At 42.0% G+C, this 22624-nt stretch overlaps 1 protein-coding gene across 3 annotated transcripts in view; it reads left to right on the plus strand.

Moving 5' to 3' along the window:
* Nucleotides 1-4598: 4598 nt before the first annotated feature.
* COL12A1 (collagen type XII alpha 1 chain) overlaps nt 4599-22624 on the plus strand; it is a 128589-nt gene continuing 110563 nt past the window's right edge. For 2 of the 3 annotated variants that reach the window (XM_066359013.1, XM_066359014.1), the window contains exons 1-8: nt 4599-4981; nt 7953-8066; nt 15390-15506; nt 18147-18290; nt 18758-18817; nt 20950-21213; nt 21391-21555; nt 22200-22373. In XM_066359013.1, the coding sequence (XP_066215110.1) occupies nt 7994-8066; nt 15390-15506; nt 18147-18290; nt 18758-18817; nt 20950-21213; nt 21391-21555; nt 22200-22373 (997 nt within the window). In that variant the 5' untranslated portion in view covers nt 4599-4981; nt 7953-7993. The remainder of the gene's footprint in view (nt 4982-7952; nt 8067-15389; nt 15507-18146; nt 18291-18757; nt 18818-20949; nt 21214-21390; nt 21556-22199; nt 22374-22624) is intronic. The other variant, XM_066359016.1, reaches the window with a different exon arrangement.

Here is a 22624-nt window from a genome sequence, read left to right on the forward strand (position 1 = left end):
TGTGTGTTCGCCTCCCCAAGTCCAGTCTCCTTCCATCACCATTTACCCTCTATACTTTCCGCCACCTCCCCCAGCCCAGAAGATATTTTCTTTAGATGCAATGGTTTTTTAAGGCTTTATAACTTTCCATGCCACCACATTTGAAATCACACAAAATTTGAGCTAGCTACCTTGTGCAGTAGGATAAATATGACGCAGTTACAGTTTTCTGCCACAAAGCTGCTCATACTCTGGTGGGAGAGGTGGTTTTAGTACAGTTGAGACGGTGTAGGTGAGGTTCTCACAAAGCCTGTTGGTGCCACGGAAGTAGTCCTTTTTGAAGAATCAGAATCAGTCAAGAAGGCAGAAAGAGTTCAGTGTACCCTTCTTCCTTCTTTAGGGATGGCTTTGGTGGATGGATTTCTTGGCTTTGCTAGCACAGAGAGGAGAGTTGTCTATTGCTTCTTACTTTTAATATGAAAACACTTTGAAAACACAAGGTTTTGGTAGATTTAAGTGGGCCATGTGAAGTTGCTTCAGGTGCTCCATGTGCTACTTGAGAGTTTTGAGGGCAAGGCCTCATCTTAATCATCTTCGTATTTGTTGCCTTGAACTTCACACAGTACAGGTACATAACGGCAATCTCCACATGTGTGTTACTTGTCTAGCCCCCAGGGATCTAAAGGAGGGGGTTCAGATGCAGTGTTTCTGATTCTTGCTGGTCACTGCCTCTCTGCCTGAGAAACAGTGTCGGTGGAAAGCTACCTCCCACCCTTATCTCAAAGGGATTGTGAAGGCTTTCTTCATTTAAGACCCCCAAAGCCCATTCTCTGCACGGCACATGTGCAGCCTCAAGTGCTAGACAGTCAGACACATTCAGCCCCTGTGTCTTTCCCTCCTGCAAGGTAAGTCAGCAGGCACACACAAGGGAGACACTCTTCCCTGCCACTAGGAACTCTGGCTAAGTTAACTCCAAGCAAATCAATGAGGAGGTCATTTTTTGCTTTTAAATTTTTCTTTCTTTCTTTCTTTTTTGAGAGAGAGATGAAGGGAGAGAGAGATGAGAAGCACCAACCAGTAGTGACAGAACTTGAATTGTTCATTTATTGCTTCTCATGTGAACCTTGAGGGGGGGGGGGCTCCAGCCGAGCCAGTGACCTCTTGCTTAAGCCAGTGACCTAGCGCTCAATCCAGCGACCTTGGACTCAAGCCAGCAACCATAGGATCATGTCAATGATCCCAAGCTCAAGCCAGAGACCTCCGGGTTTTGAACCTGAGACCTCAGCATCCTAGGTCAACGCTCTATTCACTGTGCCACCATTGGTGGCATCAGTCAGGTCACTTTTGCCCTTTTAGCAGATGAGGGTCTTACTGAAATCGTTTAGATTCTTGAAATTGGCACCTCTTCTCTTGTTTACTGCTGATCAGAACCTCGCAGCAACTTTGGGGCTAGAATTTCTATAGGCGGTTAATTATCGGGCACAAGGAGAGTTTATGTCACCTTCCCATTGGTTCTCTGTCGCCTCTCAGTCCTGGAATGAGATCGATCAATGACACACTTTCCAAAACAACTGTTAAGTTCCAGGCTATAACTTTGACCTCCGACGCCAGGGTTCGCGCTGACCGCTAGATCGCGCTGTCGGACAAGAAATCTGAAGCTATAGAACCGCCGGGAACCCAGGAGTCGGAGGGAGAAGAGGTGGGAGTAGTAACTTAAGAAGAGTGAGACGGGTAGATCCTGGCATATAACCTCAGGAATAAAAGCTGTAGAAAGCAGCCAAACTGAATAAACGCAACTAGCTCTGCCTCACTCAACATTTATCATCAAGTTTTTGCAAACATTAACAGATTCCAAGGGGTATTAAGAACTGGACGCACTGCTGAAGGGCATGGGTTGGAAGACAGCTTACACATTCTCAACACGTTTGTCTGTTTACCAGACTGGACGTTCAGCGTAAGGATCCCCAGAGGATAAACAATTTGGATGACGTGCTAGGAGGTCCCTAAGGCACCCGTTTGGATGCATTTGGGTTGAACCTTGTGCCCCCGGGAACGCATATGTTTGGGTTAGCTGTGGATATGCATCTGTGTACTCCCGACCCTGTGTTCCGTCCTTCCTCCTCCTCTCATCCTACTGTGGAAACTTTTTGTAGGAATCTCTTTTTGTGAGGGCCAGAGGGCATTAGCAGCCAGTGGTTTATATTACTTACATTCCTTTGCAGCAACTATTTTCAAATACATTAAATCTAAGTATGTGAGCAAGAATGCCTTGAGCAAGAGGGGGTGCCACGCGAGTTCCCAGAACGCAGCTCTGGGTTGGAGAGCGGCGCAAAGTGCGTGCTCTCGGGGGTAGAAGCCTCTTCCACTCCGTTTGCGGTATCCAGCCCCAGTACGAGGAGGCCAGCCTCCACCCTCGGCTCCCCGGAGGGAGACTGCACCACTCCCAGATAGATGGCATTGGCAGCTCTCAGCCAAAGTAACAGCGGGGAACTCTTTTTAATCCAAGACTATCAACACCCAGAGTTACACTGCTCCCTAGTCAACAACATCGCCATCTCTCTCTCTCTCTCTCTCTCTCTCTCTCTCTCTCTCTCTCTCTCTCTCACACACACACACACACACACACACACGCACACACACACACACACACTGCAAAAAGAGAAAGACACGCGCGCCCACGCGTACACCCACTCACTCTGACACAGGCTAAATGCAAATCCCAGCCAGCTGACGAGCTGTGGTCCTTCCCTTTTCTAGCTCGGGAGTGAGAGCGGGGATGTGTGTGGGAAAGGGAATCGTGTCCCAGGGGCGTCCCTGGTCGTTACAGGCCGCGGCTCCTACCAGGATGTCCGCGCGCGCGATGGGGCACTACTGGCGCAGCGAAGGCGGATGCCGGGACTTCCCTGCTCGGTTCTGTGCTGGAGGCTGCCAGCCGCCCACATTCGCCTGTGAGACGGAAGGCAAGTGGCAGCGCAGTGCAGAGCTAGCCGGGGTGCCAGGGCGGCTCCCTGCAGGCTGAGATAGGGGCTCGCTGGCACTGCGACAATGACCGCGCGCTGTGCTGGGCACGTCGGGTTATTCACGCCCAGAGTGCGTTTGCGCCGGGGTGTGTGTGCCAGACACCCGGACTGTGAGAGTTTGAAAGGGAAAGAGACTTCACTGTGCGTGTGTGGGCTCTTTGTGCGAGCTGCCCAACCGGACTTCGAGTGGGCCGTATGTACTCGGGGAATGTGCAGAGGTGGCGAGTTCCATTTCCCCCCGTTCCAATTTTCCCTCTGCCTCCTCTGGCTTAGGCTGGAGGCAGCAGATGCGTGGGGCGGAGAGCAGGGACCGCACTGCAAGTTCTTGTCATTCTAAAAGCAAGGTCGGAGATTATCACGCTTGATGGAGGGAAGGCCAAATTAGGAGACGTCAGATCAAACAGGGAGGAGTGGTTTACTTTGGCGACCAGACCTCCGCTTATTGCCGGCGGAGGTTAATTCCGTGGACGCCGCTCTCGCGTTCCCCTTGGCGCCACCTCCTCCATCCCAGTGGCTCAACCTTGCAGGGGTAACCCCTGGGCCTCAAGGGGCCAAAAGGCGCAGGGCTTGTGCTGAGCGCACAGACGTGTGTAATCTGAACCTCCCCTGAAGCGTTTTTCAGATGCCACAGTGGAAGAGCCCCGCGCTTCCTCCCGTGCGTCTAGTACAATCTGGCATCGCTGACTGCCAGGCTCCCTGATCAGGGCCAAGGGGTGGAGTGGAGCGGGAGGAGGCGGCAAAGAAAGGAGATGCTGCTGGCAGAATGTCAGTCCCACGTTTGGCTTCCATATCCCAGCAGCGGGGGAAAACTTACTCCCCTTCGCTGCCTTGACCCTACGGGGTTTGAAGGGTAGGGTTTTCGGTCCGAATCCTCCATGCGGGGCCAGGTTTTGCTCTGGCCTGGGTGAGAAATTTCTGCAATGGACGAAACCTGTTCCTGAGCGGCTTCCTGTTAGGAAGGCCCGTAGGTTTCATAGTTACGTCCTGAAGCAGAGAGAGAGAGAGAGAGAGAGAGAGAGAGAGAGAGAGGACTGGGAAAGCCATCCCATTGCTGCGCTCCGCGCGGGCGGCTGTCCGGGTTTCCAATCGCAGCTCGGAGATTGAAAAAGACAGAAGGCGAGCCGCGTGCACAGACAGTTAGTTAATGGAAACCCTGTAAATCGGTTTTAAGTGCACCCAGGACGGAGGGGGAGGAAGGTGTAAGTGGTGATAATGAGGGATAGGGCTACGATGGCGTGAGGTCGGTCATATATTCTTGCAGTTTTTGAAAATGAGAGTCGCTCATCTTTCTCCCATTGTTCTTAATTTAGAAAAATAAATTCATTAAAGAAAATCGCACGGGTAGGGAAACCCGAGCTCCCCGGCCCGCCCCGAGCGGAGGAGCGCGCGGCTTCCTTTGGCAGCGACCCGGCTGCGGGCGTCCCCCGCCCCGCTCCCCCCCCCCCCGGCGGGCCCCCCCCCCCCGGCGGGCCCCCCCCCCCCCGGCGGGGCGCTGCTACTACCGCGATCGCCACCTCACGCCGAAGGAATGCTCGAAGTATGCACACGTTCCCAAAAGTAGACCTCCTTCACCGCCGGAGGAGCATACATCACCCCGTGGCAGCCGTCCACCTTCCCAGGCGTTTCGTAACCGAGTAAACTGAGAGCTGGGAACAGCCCTCTATTAAGTAGCCCGCGGCGCGGAGCCTCTTCCCACTCGACAAAGGCGAGCCTTCCCAGACGCGTCCGCGCGCCGGCAGCTGCGGGCCCTGGCCGCCTCCGCCCGTTCTGCCGCTCCTGCCGCTCTTCCCGGTCCCCTTCTTCCCCTCCTCCTCCTCCTGCTCCGCGGCCCAGCCGCTGCTCCGCTCCCGGCCGCCGCCAGGTGCTCCTGCAGCGCAGCGCCGCGCCAATAGTCCGAGCGTGCGGGGGTCGCACCGAGCGCAGTTTTCTACAACGTCGGAAAGCCGCTCACGCCGCCTCTGCCTGGATCACGGCCGCCTCAGGTCCGTCGGCTTCCAGCCTTTCCCCCCTCGCCCCATCCCTTACAAAGATAACTAGAGAAACTTGCTTCTAGACTGTCGCTTGCTCCGCCCTAAACCATTAAGGATCCCGGGCGAGGACCGTTTAGACTTGTAAGTGTGGAGACTTGCCTGAGATTTGCCAGGGAGACTGGCATTGTGTGATTCATTTGTATCTTTCAGGAAGAAAGAATTGTAGCTTTTCTTAAGAGCTAACGCAAGTGGCTGTGTCTGTCAAGCACCCTGTTAAGTGTTTCTGTTTGTAGCGGAATTTCGTCTATAGATGCTGTTGATTTCAATGAAGGGTGCGACTGGTTTTGTGGCCACTCGTCCTCATTGTCTCGCGACTGCAGCGACTGCAGCTTTGCCGGGGATGCCGTGGTGCAGGGCGCAGGGAAAGTATTGTGGTGACGCATGGTGTGGAATTCTTTGGAGGGCCGGTGGAGTGCTCTGTAGCTCGTCGAGGCTGCGCGGGTGTGTGTGGCATCTTGAGACAGATTCCTGGTTGAGTGTTCTGGCTCGTGCCTCTGCTTTTCAAAGCATCCGAGATGGCGGGATAGTCTAGTTCTAGGGAACTCAGTCTTGGCCGAATTTCCCTAGCTTTTAGAGAAAGCTCCCTCTCCCGACCTCTTCCCGAGTTATTGGTGGAGGGAGGCCTTACTCCGGGTCGGTGAACCTTTTAGGTAGTTTCCATCCCAAATCCTAGAGTGTACGGATTATAGAGTGTGGACACCAGATTCGTTTACGGATCGAAGACCGGTAGCCAGGGAGCAGAAAAGGTAGTTCAAATCGAACACCCTCAGGGATCCTCCGGTGACCATTTCGGGGCTTTCCAAACCCCCCTTCCCCCCACCTCAACCAGTATGCTGGTACGCTGGGGTTGGGAGGGGGCAAGAAAGGAAATGAGCGCTAAACTTGCCCTTGGCCAACTCATGTCGAGGTCTCGGTGGGTAGGGGAGGTAGATGACAAGCATAGGATCAGAGGGACCTCAGCGGGGTTGGGGAAGGTGTAATTTTTTAAATTTTAAATTAAGGAATTGACCTCTTACACCGGGGTGGGGAGGAGAAAGTTGGCAGAAGAAGATGTATCCCTTAAAACTCCCCTTCCCGACACCCCTCCCCCCACCCCGCAAATGACTCATTTTCATTCATGAGGGTGAAGTGAGGGAATCCTCGCTGCCACGTAGGGGCTGCCGTTTTCAGACATTTATGTCTGAGAATGCTCAATGAAGTGTTGCTTAGCATTCAGATAAATGTTTTGGCTAAAAGAAGAGAAAACTTAAAAAAGGAAGAAGAACAATATATGCTGGATGCTCAGATACCCAGACACGACGTGATTCATTCTTGCCACTGAATCAGGTAGCCGATAGGTGGCGTTCTAGACCCAGACAAAAGCGCCTTCACTACTCAGGTTTTCTGTGGAGACTAGCGGTTTTAAAAAATATTTGCACACAACTTTTCGGTGGGTCGATTGTCAGCCTTTAACTTTTCATGAGCGCGACTGCCAACTGAGTTGGAAATTATTATAGCAAAGTAAAGGCCAGATGACGGGAACAATGGGCCAGTCTCACTTTTTGCTTTTCACTGATGTAGAAGAGAGTTAGAAATGTCAAACAGTTGTTAATTGGGAAGAAAAAAATTGCTAAAGCCCTTGGCTCTCCAGAGCAGCGCCAAAATTTTAATTTTGGCTTCATAAAAAAGAGCTCTGGGCAGATTTGGCACGCCTGTTCACCAGACATTTAAAATGCAATTTACACTCAGGCCGAGGAAAGCTGCCCTAATATACTGTGCCAATAATTTGGAAAGACCTGGTTGGAGCTTGTCGGGTTCTTTTCTCAAAGAGGACTTGACCTTTGGATCATTTTTGGATTCCCAAGCATGACTCCATTTTTCATGAGGCCTAGTCTGTTGCCTTACAATAATTTATGTGCCCAGACTCAACTGTCTTTTTATGTTTTATTGCTGGCAGCTTCCCAGTTCAGTTCATTGCTAGCGGCTTCTGTTTCTGGATTAGACCTTAGAATGGTTTAGAAGAGTCCCTTCTGCCCACATTTATTAAACACCTACTGTGTGCTGGGAACCACAAATGAGGAATAAGACTCTTTGTCTTTAAGGAATTAATAATCTAGTTACAGAGTCAGGAAAAATTAGAATAGGACATATTCTTCTCTGGAGCAACACATACCTGTAATCTTCTGGGATAAATAAACAATTAAATAAAAAGATTAATTATTACTGAGAATTTTTATTAAAAAATCATCAGGAAACAGACAAGAGTGTTTTGTCTTTTCTATTGTCTCTTTTTTATTATGTAATTTAGAGTTGTTTTTCTCTAATTTTGCCTAAAGGATTTATCAGATGTGAAGACAACACAGCTAGCAGGAGGGTCAGGTTTCAGTTGGGCCTTACATATTTCTGTATAATCCATTACAGACCTAAAGAGCTGCATATTTGTAGGCAGAACAAAATGAAGAAAAAAAGAGAGTAGAAGAGGTTTATTATACTTTTCCAAATTACCCTGAGACCATTAAAGTACAGTTACCTAAAGAGTTCAGCAGCTAGGAAAAAGTGGCCGGCCAAATAAAATCCCCAGCTGGAAGAGACATTTAGTTGAGTCAGGGATAAAATGACCTCTGAATTAGCCATCACCAAGGCAGGATGAAGTCATGTGGGGCCTGGTAAGGCCTTCACCCTGGATGCTAAGCAGGACCGGCAGCCAGGAAAACAGGACCCTCTTTAAACTTGAACTCTCTCTTAGTGCCACGATTAAACTGCTGTAGATGAACTTGACTTCCACTGTTCCACAATAAGCCCATTATATTATATGCTGGCCTTGGCCCTGTTGGATATTAAGGCAGATCTGGTTGGGTCCTGGCCCATGGCCAGGCTCTGATTCTAACCTGGTTCCAGGCCTGCCCAGACCCGGTTCTGATGCGGTCACTGCTTCCTCCCGTAGACCCCTTCATGCGGCTGTGAGCTCGGAGGCCCAGGCCAAGCATGAGGACCAGGCTACCCCCAGCGCTCGCCATCCTGGGTGCGGCCCTGCTCCTGTCTTCCACTGAGGCAGAAGGTAAAAAAAAAAAGACTCTTCCTTCACTCTCCCGCAGTGACAACGCAGAATTATAGAAAAGAAAAGCCAAGTGAATCTTCCTTCCATTGCTTGCTCTGTTTCCACGCACTTTGTCTTTTCTCCGGGGATTTCTCTCCTCTAGAGAAACTCCCTTTTCTGCTGAGGTTTGTCCACTTTCCAGCTCTCCGGTCCAGCTCTTCCGTATTCTGCTTAATCCATTCCGTACAGTGCTGTGTGGTCTCCTAGCGCTTGTCTCTGCGGTGTGCTGTCCACACTGCCACCTACACTGCCGCCTTCCAAGAAGATCAGCTGTCCGAGTGGTGGCAGCGGCTGCGCCCAGCTCTCCAGACTGGATACCTCGGGGCGCTACCCCGGAGCCCTGGTGCGCGGGCGGGCTCAGTCGAGTAGCTGGTTAACAACCACCTGGCTTGGGGCTGCGACCTCGGTGACGCGACAAAATAAAAGACTCCAACAGCGCCGGCTCTGCGCGTTTGTGTGCTTTGTGGGGAGCTCAGTCGGACAGGCGGACCGTGCAGGCAAATGAGGTAGCAGCCAAAACCGCCCAGGGGATGGGTGGCAAGCAGAGATCCGGGCCTCGGGGCGTGTTCGCGTGGCCCGGGGTTGCTGCTGTGTCTGTCTGGTTCGCCAGGCTCGGAGGCGCGTGGCCCCGGCCCAGCCCGACGCAGACGGCTTGGGTCTGGGCCAGAGTTCCCAACCCAGGAAGCAAACGGGAGCCAGACCAGCAGGGCACCACCTCCTCCTCTCTCATCCTTTCAGCACCAGACCTGAGCTCTGAGTTGGTTAGGGGCTGTGAAATGGGAGGTCCTAGACCCAAGGTCTGCAAAATGGCTCTGAGTGTCCTCCCCCTCTGGAAAACGAAGGGCTTTTGATAGATATTCAACCTCACTTCTTTTTCTTGTGTACACTTGATGCCTTAATTTCTCAGTATTTGCTAAACAAGCCATTTCTATCATTAACCAAATGGGGGCTTCTGTAATGCTCTCAATTGTCATTGGAGACCTGACAAACGAGATTTTTTGTCCTGCAAGGAAAATGGTATACCATAAAAGACATATTAAAACTTTCCCCCTCCTCCTTTGTTTCCTTCCTTCTTTCCCTCTTTCCCTCCTCCCTTCCTCTCTCTCTCTCTCTCTTTTCCAATAAAGAAATGCCCTGATGGAGTTAAGGGGAAAAAAATACTTCTGCATAGAACAGATGTGAAAAATTCAAGGGTGGGTTCTGCTATTTTAAAGGCTGTGGGAAAACCCAGCTGTTTCAAGCAACACTGAAATTTTCAAAGCCTTTTTTGTTGTGTTTGATTTTCTATTTCATGATTGCAGGTACAAGAAATTAAGATAGGAAAAACAGTGAGTCTCTACAATGTATGGCATGTTTAGAAAAGTGAGAAAAAACTTGCTGGCTTTTCTTATCTGATTAGTATTTTGTGAATGGAGAGGTTTTTCAAAGTGGCCTCTGTGACGTAATGTGCAGATGAGGTAGCCTTTAAAGTTCCTTTCTGTGTCACTGTGAAGAAGGAATTTTATTTGCGGAATTCTGGAAGCCCTACTAAAGATATTTTTAGATAACTCACTAAAGTGGCCTAGTTGCTGCTCATTAAGAAAATAGTTATTTGAAAATCAGAAAGATTTGGAAATTATTAGGAAAAGAATTAGGTTGGAAATGATGTAAGTGGAAAAAATCAATTCTGAATTAGATAATGGCTGGTTAGCAAAGTGCAGTTAAAAAAGACATTTTACTATCTACTACTGATTATTTCCATATTTCTCACATTGTGTCTTTTTAATTTGTATTTCTTTCCACATGGCGCAGCTTTTTCTTTTGCCTTCTTAGGCTGTGTCTTTTCTTATCTCTCATCCTCTTACATCAGCATTTAATAATTATATTTTAATAGGATCCTTTTTTGGGGCCTTGATTCTCTAGTTTGGAAGTGTGAAATAGAAATATAGTGTGGGCCACAAATGTAAGCCACATATGTAACTTAAAATTTTCTGGTTGTCACATTAAAAAAGGAAATAGAAACAGGAGATACTAATATTTATAATATATTTAATATCATTTAATATATTCTAATAATACCACAATATCATTTCAACATGTAATCAATATAGAAATTGTTAGTAAATTAATTTACATTTTTTGTACTAAGTCTTTGAGGTTGAGTGTGTATTTTATGCTTGCAGTGCGTTTCATTTTGTACTGGCCATGTTTCAAGTGTTTGATAGCCACATGTGACTGATGGCTCCTGTAGTGGACAGCACAGCTTCCATGATAACTACCAACTAATGGTCCCAGGGGCCTATGAAGAGCTAAAAAAATTTGTGGCCAAGGCCTTTCTGAGGACAAGGGGCTAAAAACAGAATTTCTTTGAACTATTTCCATTGGGGATATTTCAAAATTTTAACTTGTACCCCTGTTTTCTGCTATGTCATTTTAATTTTAGTTTTAAAGTAGCCATAGTTACCTTTCTTTCCCTTTTGCAATTCATACTTGGATTCTTGTATTTCTACTATTTTTCAACTGATTTCTATTTACTTAATTTTTATACGTTGAAAGCCCAGTACTTTTTTTTTTTTTTCCTAAAGTGAGAAGCAGGGAGCCAGAGAGACAAACTCTTGTATGTGCCCACTGAGATCCACCCGGTATGCCCACTAGGGGGCGATGCTCTGCCCATTTGGGGCGTTGCTCTGTTGCGGCCAGAGACATTCTAGTGCCTGAGGTGGAGGTTATGGAGCAGTCCTCAGCGTCTGGGCCAACTTTGCTCCAATGAAGCCTTGGCTGCGAGAGAGGAAGAGAGATAGAGAGAAAGGAGAGGGGGAAGGGTGGAGAGGCAGATGGATGCCTCTCCTGTGTGCCCTGGCTGGGAATTGAATCTGGGATTTTCACATGCCAGGCCGAAGCTCTACCACTGAGCCAACTGGCCAGGGCCAAAAGCCCAATACTTTTAAAAATATTATTTAAAAGATTTGGCATTCACTTTTTGCATATCTCTCTTTTTATAAGAGACACCACTTTTGTCTTGTTCTCCTGCTATCTACTTATATAAGAAACTTTATTTTTCATAATATAGTGGTTTCTCCTATAGAAATAAGAGTAAAAAATTTTCTTTTCCTTTACTATTTGTAATTTTTAGCCACAGCATAGACTTTATTAACCTTGCCACTTGACCAGTGCTCTGTGTTACCTAGAATTAGAATATATAATGAACAATTTGATAGTATTAATTCATCAGTGAGTTGAAACCATAAGCTTTAATTATCTTGTGTTTAGATTAAGAGGCTAATTGATATATATTTCTATAATCCTATGTCAAATTTACATTAAAAATTTCAGATTAAAGGAGAACTCATAAATCATCTATTCTAATTCCCTCCTCTTCCACATGAGAAAATGAGAAAAGAGAGGCTGAAAAATTGTTGACTAATTAACATGGTTACTCAAGGACAAGGCATCAGATAAACAAGACCCAGGTCTTCTAGTCCTGCCTTGGTATTAGTTTGCCCATACTGGGCTTCTTTTTTTGCTCAAAAATTGGTCAATCCAATCAGTTTGAGGTGACACATTATATAATGTGTACAAATGATTCATTACTTGTCTGAAATATTAACTTTTCAACTGATTATTTTTGGTTTCTTAGAAACACATGAAATAACATCAATATCATGCCAAAGGTTATTAAATTTATGGAGAATTTAAATCAATGGTTATTGAATATACACTGCTCACAAAAATTAGGGAATATTTTATTTCTTCATATTTATTTTGAAATATCCCCTAATTCTGCTCATAAAAATTAGGGGTTATTATATCACTTCATATTCATTTTGAAATATCCCTTAATTTTTGTGAGCATTATAGTAAAATCACCCTTTGCACACTTCTAATGTTTTCTGCCATTAAGGTAGCATCTTTTTCAGTGTTATTGCCAGAAAAATTAGACTAAAGTTCTTATTAGTTTATCAAGATTATATTTTTGTAGTATACTCTCGGTTTTTCTTTGTATTGAACATATTTTAAAACTTATTAGAGTATTGTCCTCTCATCCGTTCATCTTTCCATCCATCCATCCATCCATCCAATCATTTCTGCACAGTTAGTAAACTCTTGAATGTTTGTTTCTTTTGGGTGCCATGATTTTGAAATTTTGCTATTAAAAAGTATGTATCAAGACAGACACTTTAGTTTTAAAATTATCTGAACAAGTGTATAGAGTTAATTTGACAAATATAATACTATATCTGAATTGGAAATATCTTAGTACTATATATTTATTATTGAACAAGCATCAAATAATGGTTTTCTATAAAGTAGAAAAAATATATATTTTAATATATGTGTAAATATTGGTTTTTAAAGTTAATCTTTCACTCAAATATTTCTTATTCTTTTTTTTTTTTTTTGTATTTTTCTGAAGTTAGAAACAGGGAGGCAGTCAGACAGACTCCTGCATGCACCCGACTGGGATCCACCCACCATGCCCACCAGGGGGTGATGCTCTACCCATCTGGGGCGTTGCCCTGTTACAACCAGAGCCATTCTAGTGCCTGAGGCAGAGGCCACAGAGCCATCCTCAGCACCCGGGCCAACTTTGCTCTAATGGAGCCTTGGCTGCGGGAGGGGAAGAGAGAGACAGAGAGGAAGGAGGGGGGAGGGGTGGAGAAGCAGATGGGTGCTTCTCCTGTGTGCTCTGGCCGGAAATTGAACCCGGGACTCCTGCATGCCAGGCTGACGATCTACCACTGAGCCAACCAGCCAGGGCCCAAATATTTCTTATTCTTTATGTTGAACTCAGTTTAGAAGAAAACTGTATATGCTGAGTCAGACCTTGGAATCAAATTTTGCTGCTTATTAGCTGTGTTGATCCCCGTGAATCTCACTGACTGATCTCTGAAACTGGGATAATAAGGCCCACTATGCTGGGTTGTTATGAGAAAAAAGAGAGAAAATTATATAAAGTGTTTTAGGGAACACAAGATGCTGCTTGTGACAATACAAGGGCACTTGTGAAATATTTTTATGTAAAAAAAAAGATTTTCAAAATTAATGAAAACACATTTTGCATAAATTTAAGTTGCTAGGGATCCATACTCACACCTACTCTGTTACCTTTTTTTTTCATTAAAAAATCCCAAAATGTATAAATAGCATAGTAATCCTGAAAGGTGTTATATGTGATAAAAGTGCAAGAAGAAAAGTGGAGTGGTCTATTTGTTGTACACATGCCGGTTGGCCATTCTTTCCTACTTCTGACTCTTAAGTACCACATCTGAGTTTCTATGAACACCTGAAATTCCTCTGAAATGTTAAAGACTTTTCCCAACAGTCAATTTTTCAGTTTTTCTGGAGTCCTGGTCATTTGGAAATCAACAAGGTGGGCCGCTGCTGCCCTTCAGCAGTTTTAACCTAATGTCTGCTGCTTCAGGTCAATTTCCTTACAAGGTTGGTGGTACTGTTTTTCCATGTACTGATTTTTTTTTTAAGCATGCTCAGGCCAGTTGTGTCTGCCTTTGCATTAAATTTGTCCTGAGCCATTGCTACTGGAACAATATTTTATAATGATATTCTTAATAGCTATTGTCCTATTAACATTTGTTGCATGCTTGTTATACTAAGTGATGATGACAGCTGACCTTGCAATATGGTTACAGCAGAATGTTGAATAATTAAACTATGCATGTAGATTAATAGTCTAATCTCACTGCCTGTGTATGGATAGTAAGAAAATAACATTCATTCCATTACTAGGGTATCCAATAAAAATAAGCCATCTCCTACAGTTGTAAGCAGCAGTGTTTTAAAGCAAATGTTTGCTTAATTTGTTTTATTCCTATTAAAACACATTAATATTACATGAATTGCTAACCCCAGTTAAATTCTATGACTCATGTCTCAAAGCTACTGCTGTATTTCAATTGACCTCTGTGAAAACCTACAAAGAGATTTCAATATCTCAAAAATTCTGACTCACAAGGAATACTTTCAGACCTAAACACTTTAAGAAAAGTATGGCTGAAAGTCTTCTTACTTTGTTGAACTGCTTCAAAAGTAATAATTTGTAATGCATTGACCATGCACTGACAGTGAGTCAGTACAATGCTGCATGATGAGGCATGAATATTACAGGAGAATATCATTATAAAATATTTCTGAGACGTCTTTGTGTAATGACTATTGTACATGGAGGCTGTTGTTCATTGTGGGAAACTAAAAACAAGTCAACATTTCATTGACACGTGCATGATGCTGTACAGTTTTGTATGTAAACTATTTCTTTCTGTACTTTTCAATTATTCTTTTCATTGACTTCTCCAAGTTTTTATGCGCAGTCATGTCTCCAGATCGCTGATCCTTCTTCACTGTTTCCTTTAAGTTCTGAAATAAATGTCCATAAATATACATTGATGTTGTCTTTTCATAATTAACCATTGTTTTGTAGAGGACCATACTGGCATTTTAACTTAAAATGCCATTTCTAGTATGGAGTATACCTGCTGCAAAGGAAAAGAACAGTGTTGGTTTACACCTTGCAAAGTTATGGCAAGTTGGTGTAAACAGGCAGAATTTTCATTTTACAAACATTTGTATATCATTCTTTATATATTTATAAATTATTAACATCTCTTATTACTATTTGAATATTTGTTTATATATAAATATACATTAAATGTATATTTCCTTGTGGAAAATAACAGTGCTAAATTTCCCATGATTCCTTCTTTTCATTAAAATTCAGTTTCATCTCTGCCACAGATTGGGATTTATTGAACAAAAAATTAATAGCAAAACTTTGATGCAGAGAATGAGCCCAAAACATCATTGATTCTTTTCCACATTATGGAAAAAACGTATTATGTCAGTGTTCTAAATGAACTGCTATGGTTGTAAGCAGGTTGTGATATGGCATGCTTATTCAAAGTGCACTCAGCATGTATTGAAATTCTTTTAATTGTTATGTGAATTGTTTGCATATGTGGTTATTATATGTGACCTCATTGTACTTGTATGTACTTGTATCCAAATATGTTCCTATTATGCTTGATTTTGCTGGCCATTCTTGGATGACCTAGCAACTCAAGGATCCAAAGTGTTTTGTGCTGTCTTCTGTAATATGTATACTCTCTGATGTTTTGTCATATCTTGTCAGCTTTTAATTTTATTCTTATCCAACAAGATATCTTTTATATTTGTTGGAAACAAATTTATGCAAAGACAATTTAGTAAGCTTTGCTCAACAAAATTCTTATTCTAAATTGACCATTTTCTGAAACTGGAAAATGTAGCTGATATCAACTCTCTTTTTTGCAGTTGACCCACCTTCAGACTTGAATTTTAAAATTATAGATGAAAATACTGTTCATATGTCATGGGCAAGACCAACTGATCCAATTGTGGGTTATAGAATAACAGTGGATCCTACAACAGGTAAGTTTTATTTTTAGGAACATCAAAGGTAATATAATCCAGTCTTCTTCTCTCCTTTCAGTTTATTATGAGGAATCTGTGATTTAGAAAACCTGAGAGATTTAGCCAATGTCACCAGATATTTGGTGAAGATATATATATATAGTATATATATATAGTATTTTTCTGAAGTTGGAAACGGGGAGGCAGTCAGACAGACTCCACATGCGCCCGACCGAGATCCACCTGGCATGCCCACCAGGGAGCGATGCTCTGCCCATCTGGGGCATTGCTCTGTTGCAACCAGAGCCATTCTAGCGCCTGAGGCAGAAGCCATAGAGCCATCCTCAGCACCCAGGCCAACTTTGCTCCAATGGAGCCTTGGCTGCGGGAGGGGAAGAGAGAGACAGAGAGAGACAGAGAGGAAGGAGGGGGGAGGGGTGGAGAAGCAGATGGGCACTTCTGTGTGCCCTGTCTGGGAATCAAACCCAGGACTCCCGCATGCCAGGCTGATGCTCTACCACTGAGCCAACTGGCCAGGGCCACTGTTATATATATATATAAAAAAAATATATATATATATATATTTTTTGTACTTTTCTGAAGCTGGAAATGGGGAGAGTCAGACAGACTCCTGCATGCGCCCCACCGGGATCCACCCGGCACGCCCACCAGGGGCGACGCTCTGCCCACCAGGGGGCAATGCTCTGCCCCTCCGGGACGTTGCTCTGCCGCGACCAGAGCCACTCTAGTGCCTGGGGCAGAGGCCAAGGAGCCATCCCCAGCGCCCGGGCCATCTTTGCTCCAATGGAGCCTTGGCTGCGGGAGGGGAAGAGAGAGACAGAGAGGAAGGAGGGGGTGGGGGTGGAGAAGCAAATGGGCGCTTCTCCTATGTGCCCTGGCCGGGAATCGAACCCAGGTCCCCTGCACGCCAGGCCGACGCTCTACCGCTGAGCCAACCGGCCAGGGCCACACTATTATATTTTAATAGTGTAGAGTTTACTAGCATGGTGTGCTATGCAAAACTGTTGTTATTAAAAGTGGACTTTTTTTTAACCTGCTCAGAATATTGTTGGTAATCTTTTATTTTATAACATAGAATTTTCATTTCTTGACATTCTTCTTGAATTACTTAATATTTCCAACATGTAAAGTGTCAAGTGATAATTGAATTGTTATTACTGTACCCAGTGTCCTACACCCTTCAGTACTCAGGAAACATTGTTCTGGGATAATGGTGAGCTACCATGACAAAAGATAAGAATTTCCTTTGGCTATGTGGATTCTATAGACACCAGGCTAGGAGTCGGAAAAAAAATTGTTTCAGTTCTTCTCAAGAGTTATATTTAGTGTTCATGATGTTGCCTGTGTGGAAAACTAATCTCTATTAATTAACTATTAGTTCTAACATAAAATGGGAAAATAACCATTTCTATAACATGAACCAAATGGTCAGAAGAAGCCTTGATAGGCTGATGGTAGAGATGGATGATGTCAACATAATATCTCTAGAGCTGTGGGTTTTTTTTAATAGTTTTTTAAAGTACCAATGATTTTAAATGCTGAACTATCAAGGAATTAGGAAACTATTTTTAGTTTGATATAAGAACTTAAAAAGAGCTCAAGAATTTATTTTTTCTTCTTTGAATCTTTTCTCCCCATATATATTTGTAGTCAACTAATTCATTCTAAAGCAGAAAAACAGTTGAAAAAGAATCTATTCAGTTTCCAGATGTTGTAAAGAACTGACTCTTATATTCCCTAAGCTAGTACTGGGACCACCTAACACAGCAGAGCCTTGGTGTCTTGTTTTTCTGGGGGGAAGGGGCTGGTTGGTTCTGCAATGTTCTATGTGTAAACCAGGGGCATTTCTCAGAGTTCTATTGCATCTGTTACCTTTTTTGATTATTTGTGTTTTGATGAAAATTTCATGTAACTTAAAATCTTAACAAGCACTTAGTCCTTAGGAACTATTGTGTTTCTTGATTGATTTGAAATTTAACATGTTCTAGAGGGAAGTATATACATTGTTAATATGTAAGTAAACACTAGGTACACTGAACCTTGAAATGTTTGCTATCTGGTTAACTCAGAGGAGTGTGTGGTTATCCGTTAGGACATGCCCTCATTTGAGTATGGAGGACTCAAATGAACATTAACTAACATTGCTCCCACCTGAATTGTTTTCCAATAGAGGCTAATTTTAGCCTATGGAGTTTATTTTCCTGGAGCTGAGTTTTATCCTTTCCCTGTCTTTTTTTGCTCTCCTCCAATGCATAATTTAATATTAAATTGTTTCTTACTCTATATCTTATTAATTGAAAAATTTTACCTCTCATTAGTCTTCCAAAACAATTAGCAATTTTTGGTTTGCTATTCTAGTATATCTTTAATCTAGAGGAATCCTTGAGGCCATATTATTGAATATGCTTGTAACAAGTAAAAGCAATGCCAGTCTATTTTATTGAAGTTCTGGAATTCAAAGTTTTGGTTTGGAAGGACAGTAAAACATAATATTTGGATGTTCTGGGAAATAATACATATGAGTTTTTCAGATTTTGAGTATATCTGGGAATTACATTATATTGTGCTATATGTAAAAATGTTCTTTTTTATTGATTTTTTTTGCATTTATATTCATTTTTTCTTTTATATTTACAGATGGACCCACTAAAGAATTTACCCTTGCAGCTAGTGTCACTGAAACTTTATTATCAGACCTTATACCTGAAATAGAGTATGTGGTGACAATCACTTCATATGATGAAGTAGAAGAGAGTGTACCAGTTATAGGCCAACTAACAAGTAAGCACACCTGTGAAGTACTTTTATTCTTTTAAGTTTTATTTCTGCAAAGGAGTTCTCCAACTTTCACATTTAATCTGTTATTATGCAGAGTTAATTTACATCAATATTAACTATTCTTTCTAGAAGAGTCATTTTTATGATCCTAGTTATTACTGGATTGAATGATTAATTCTTGATTTATAACCCTGGTCTCTGGAATCATCAGGAATGTTATGAATGAAAACTATTTAAAACATTAAAGTTCGTTAGGACAACAATATTAATGTCTTTTTGAAATATATCTAAAACTTATTAAAAATAATTTAGTTGCAAAAAAAAAAAAGCTTATTTGGCTATATTCTATGACCAGCTAAGCATGGACCATACACTTGAAAGACAATGGTGAAGGACAATGTATTCATTTTATTTTTAGGAAGTATTTGTATGGGTTCATTTCCTTTTGTAATATTGAGGTTTTGATTCAGTTCAAACAGGTGGTCCAACAAAGCCAGGGGAGAAGAAACCTGGGAAACCAGAGATACAAAGTAAGCATTTCCCTTAACATTTTTGCTGGGTTTGTAGAAGTCATAAACGTAATGTGAAGGAGATGTTTTAGTTATATACACAGTCTGATCTTATTTCTATATTATTTTCTATAAATTTTATTTAGAAGTATAGGCAATGTAATAATAATGTATGACTAAGCAGTTACAATATTTACATTTTGACTTTCTAGCCAATTTTTCACTTTATGCAATACTCTTTTTACTAGGAGTGTTTTCAATTTGTGTGTGTCTCCAGATTTTCCTGCAGAATTTTGTCAGTAGGTGAAAAACAAACCTCATCACTGCACTTAACTCATATTTCAAAGACAACCTGATAGAAATAGGTGGTAGCTCAGGGATATGAAAAATATAAGGCTGGAACAGAAGAGAGATGCCACCGTAGTGTTTTAAGTAATTCAACTGCCACAAAAGTATATTTCCAAGTCTGTGTATATGTTATGCTCATGTCTAGGGTATTTACATGGCCTTAGTTGATGGTAGCTATATAAGCTTTCCAGAGTCTCTGTAAGTTATAACCAGTAAGTTTGTACATTTGTAATCAAATGAAAGCAATTTTATTTAGTCTAAGTTTTGCAGTTTCTAGCTTCCTTTTGTCTTAGTGGGATGGACCCTTAAGGGGTTTTTTTGGACTTCCAATTTTGCTACCTTGTAAAAGTTGGATTTATGACCCAGAATGACAATAAAAACATTATAAACACAATGTCTCCTTTATCTGGAATTTTTCATTCTAGATCATTGTTTATCATTCTTTCTGATGTTTAATAATCTGAAATGAAGTATGCAGTTACAATGCTGATATTTTCCTTGAATCATCAATATTTATTTTAGATCAAAGCATTGTGCCAAATATTGACTTTTCAGTAGACTTAAATTGGCCCATTAAATAGTGTACAAAAATTATTTGGGCATGCAACTTATATTTTGCTTGCAAAATTTTCCAAGACCCTTTCCTTCTCTTCCTAGGCAAATACTTTTTTCCTTTTCTTTTTATCTACCAATTGACTTGTAAGGCCAGATGTCTTCAGAAAATTCACTTATTGTTGCCTTACAAATACAGATTTTTATGAAAACCAACCTGTTTCCCTGACCACAGAGAGTTGTAAAAGCAAGTCATTGTATTTTAGTAATTTAAGGGTACCACTTGTAGTTTTACTTTTTTTATTGATTTTTTTTAGAGAGAGGAAGAGAGAGAGAGAGAGAATCAGAGAGAGAAAGAGACAGAGAGAGAGAGAGAGAGAAAAAAAACCTTGATTTATTGTTTCACTTATTTATGGACTTATTGGTTGATTTCTGTATCTGCCCTGACAGGGCATCGAACCCACAACCTTGGCATTTTGGGATGATGCTCTAACCAACTGAGCTACCTGGCCATGGTGTATTTTTACTTTTGAAATAAAATGTTTTTCCCCCCCTCTTTGTTTAGTAAAAGTAGATTTAAGTTATCAAATTTAAATACATTGATAATTAAGATAACAAGATATTATGGCTATTTTGCACCATATCTATGCTTGTTTGTACTTCTGTTAGAGTTTATTAACCTTCTAGACTGACCCACTGCAAACTTTACACAATTATATTGTAAAATGCAGGAAAGTGTTAAAAGATTTGCTTATTTCTTCAACTCAACTGCATTTGCTTGAATGGTACAGCAATTGTTTTGTATTTATTTATTGCTAAATACCAAGGAGTAATAACACTGCTTACATTTCTTTTTTATATCTCCCAGATGTTTTATGTAATTTTTACTTGGAAAAAAGAATAATGTAGTCTATAAAAATAGATAGGTTGATAGCATACATACTTGGGCCACATACTTTTGGAGAGAAGGTCAGCTATCTATTTATCTCTTCTTGCATGTCTTATTTAGCAATTTAAAGACATGTAGTTCCATAAATGCACCTTTGTGAAGGCATTGGACAGACTTCTCTGTGTGCTAATAAAATTTTCTATTATTTCGTGCATGTCGGTTGTGAGTGAAGAACAATGTGAATATGTTCCAATGAATAAAATAGTTTTAAGGAGCCAACATTTTTGCAATGTTCATTTGTATTCTTTTAATGATGGATAGCTTTAATAATGCACCATTTAAAAGTATCTCAAATGTGTTTCAGAATGCTCTGTCAGTGCCTGGACTGATTTAGTGTTCCTCGTGGATGGCTCATGGAGCGTGGGAAGAAATAATTTCAAGTACATTTTAGACTTTATTGTTGCTCTTGTGTCTGCTTTTGACATTGGGGAACAGAAGACAAGGGTTGGAGTCATCCAGTACAGCTCTGATACCAGGACTGAATTTAACTTAAACCAATACTACAAAAGGGATGAGCTTCTTGCTGCCATTAAAAGAATTCCTTACAAAGGTGGCAACACAATGACAGGTATGTTTTATAAATTTTATTATTGTTGAAAATAAATAAAAGACCTGCTTGGAAAAGAAAGGAAGCATTGTACAATTATCATATGGTAAATAATTTTGAAATTAATCACATAGTTTTTGACTTGGGCAAAATTGTGTTGTGCAGGGTGAATGAATATAATATTTCTTTTCATTTCAGGGGATGCCATTGATTACTTAATTAAAAATACTTTCACGGAATCTGCTGGAGCAAGAGTTGGCTTTCCTAAAGTGGCAATTATTATTACGGATGGCAAATCCCAGGACGAAGTAGAAATTCCAGCAAGAGAGCTTCGCGGTATTGGGGTTGAAGTTTTCTCTTTAGGTAGGTCAAGTTTGGTTATTTTCACTTTAGAACTTTTCAGTGCTTAATGCTGAGGAGGATGAAGGGTTGACTTCTCAGGGAAGGACATTGTTAAAGCTGTCATATTAAGCCACATCATCTTTGAGTAAAAATTCGGCTTGTCTATTTCTCTCACGTAACTCCCTTAGCATATGCATTCAGTGAGGTGGTAGTCACGTTCTTTGCCAGCCCTCTCTTTTGCGAAGAATACTGGGCCAATAGTTCTAATAAAGATCCTCCTTGTATTATCATTGAGTATTTTTTATGTTTCCTATATGATGTAATACTTGAAGAATTTAGAGGGTTCCATCCAGCTCATTCAGGGCTCTGGGAGAAAACAGGGTTATCTTTAGAGATGGCAGGGACAGATGATGGCATGGTGGGATGAGGGCCCACTTTGTCTTACTAACCACTCATTTTCATCTTTGGCTGGCCATTGACATAAATGTATAAAATGCCTTTGTCATTTGAACAGTTGCACATTTGTTATGAAGCAAAGCAGTCCTGGTTTATGACTGAATAAGAATTCGAAAATGTCTTCAGTTGTGAAAGACCGAGAAAACAAATATCTTCCCCAATTCAACACCTTTCCCTTTTCACTATATCTTTGTTATTTTGTTTTTAAGGCATTAAAGCTGCAGATGCAAGAGAACTCAAACAAATTGCCTCCACACCTTCACTAAACCATGTTTTCAACGTGGCCAACTTTGATGCAATTGTGGACATTCAGAATGAGATCATCTCCCAGGTGTGCTCAGGTGTTGATGAACAACTTGGTGAATTGGTTAGTGGAGAAGAAGGTGAGTGGATTGTTGACTTGTTGAGTGTTCCAGGTATTACCCTTTTCCATTATTTGATAGCATTTGGTTTCCATTATTGGATACCTGCTTTACAGGTATGCAGGAGGAAGAAATATGTGTTCAACCATGTCCTCCAGTGATTCTCTGTGTGTTCTCCACTGGTATTGTTTTTTAGTTACTCAACTTGTTGATATCATTTGTACTGCCCCCCCCCCCTTAGTGGAATATTAAATGATAAAATATTTCTATCA

The sequence above is a fragment of the Saccopteryx leptura genome, chromosome 1, assembly GCF_036850995.1.
Source record: "Saccopteryx leptura isolate mSacLep1 chromosome 1, mSacLep1_pri_phased_curated, whole genome shotgun sequence".
NCBI classification, from domain to species: domain Eukaryota; kingdom Metazoa; phylum Chordata; class Mammalia; order Chiroptera; family Emballonuridae; genus Saccopteryx; species Saccopteryx leptura.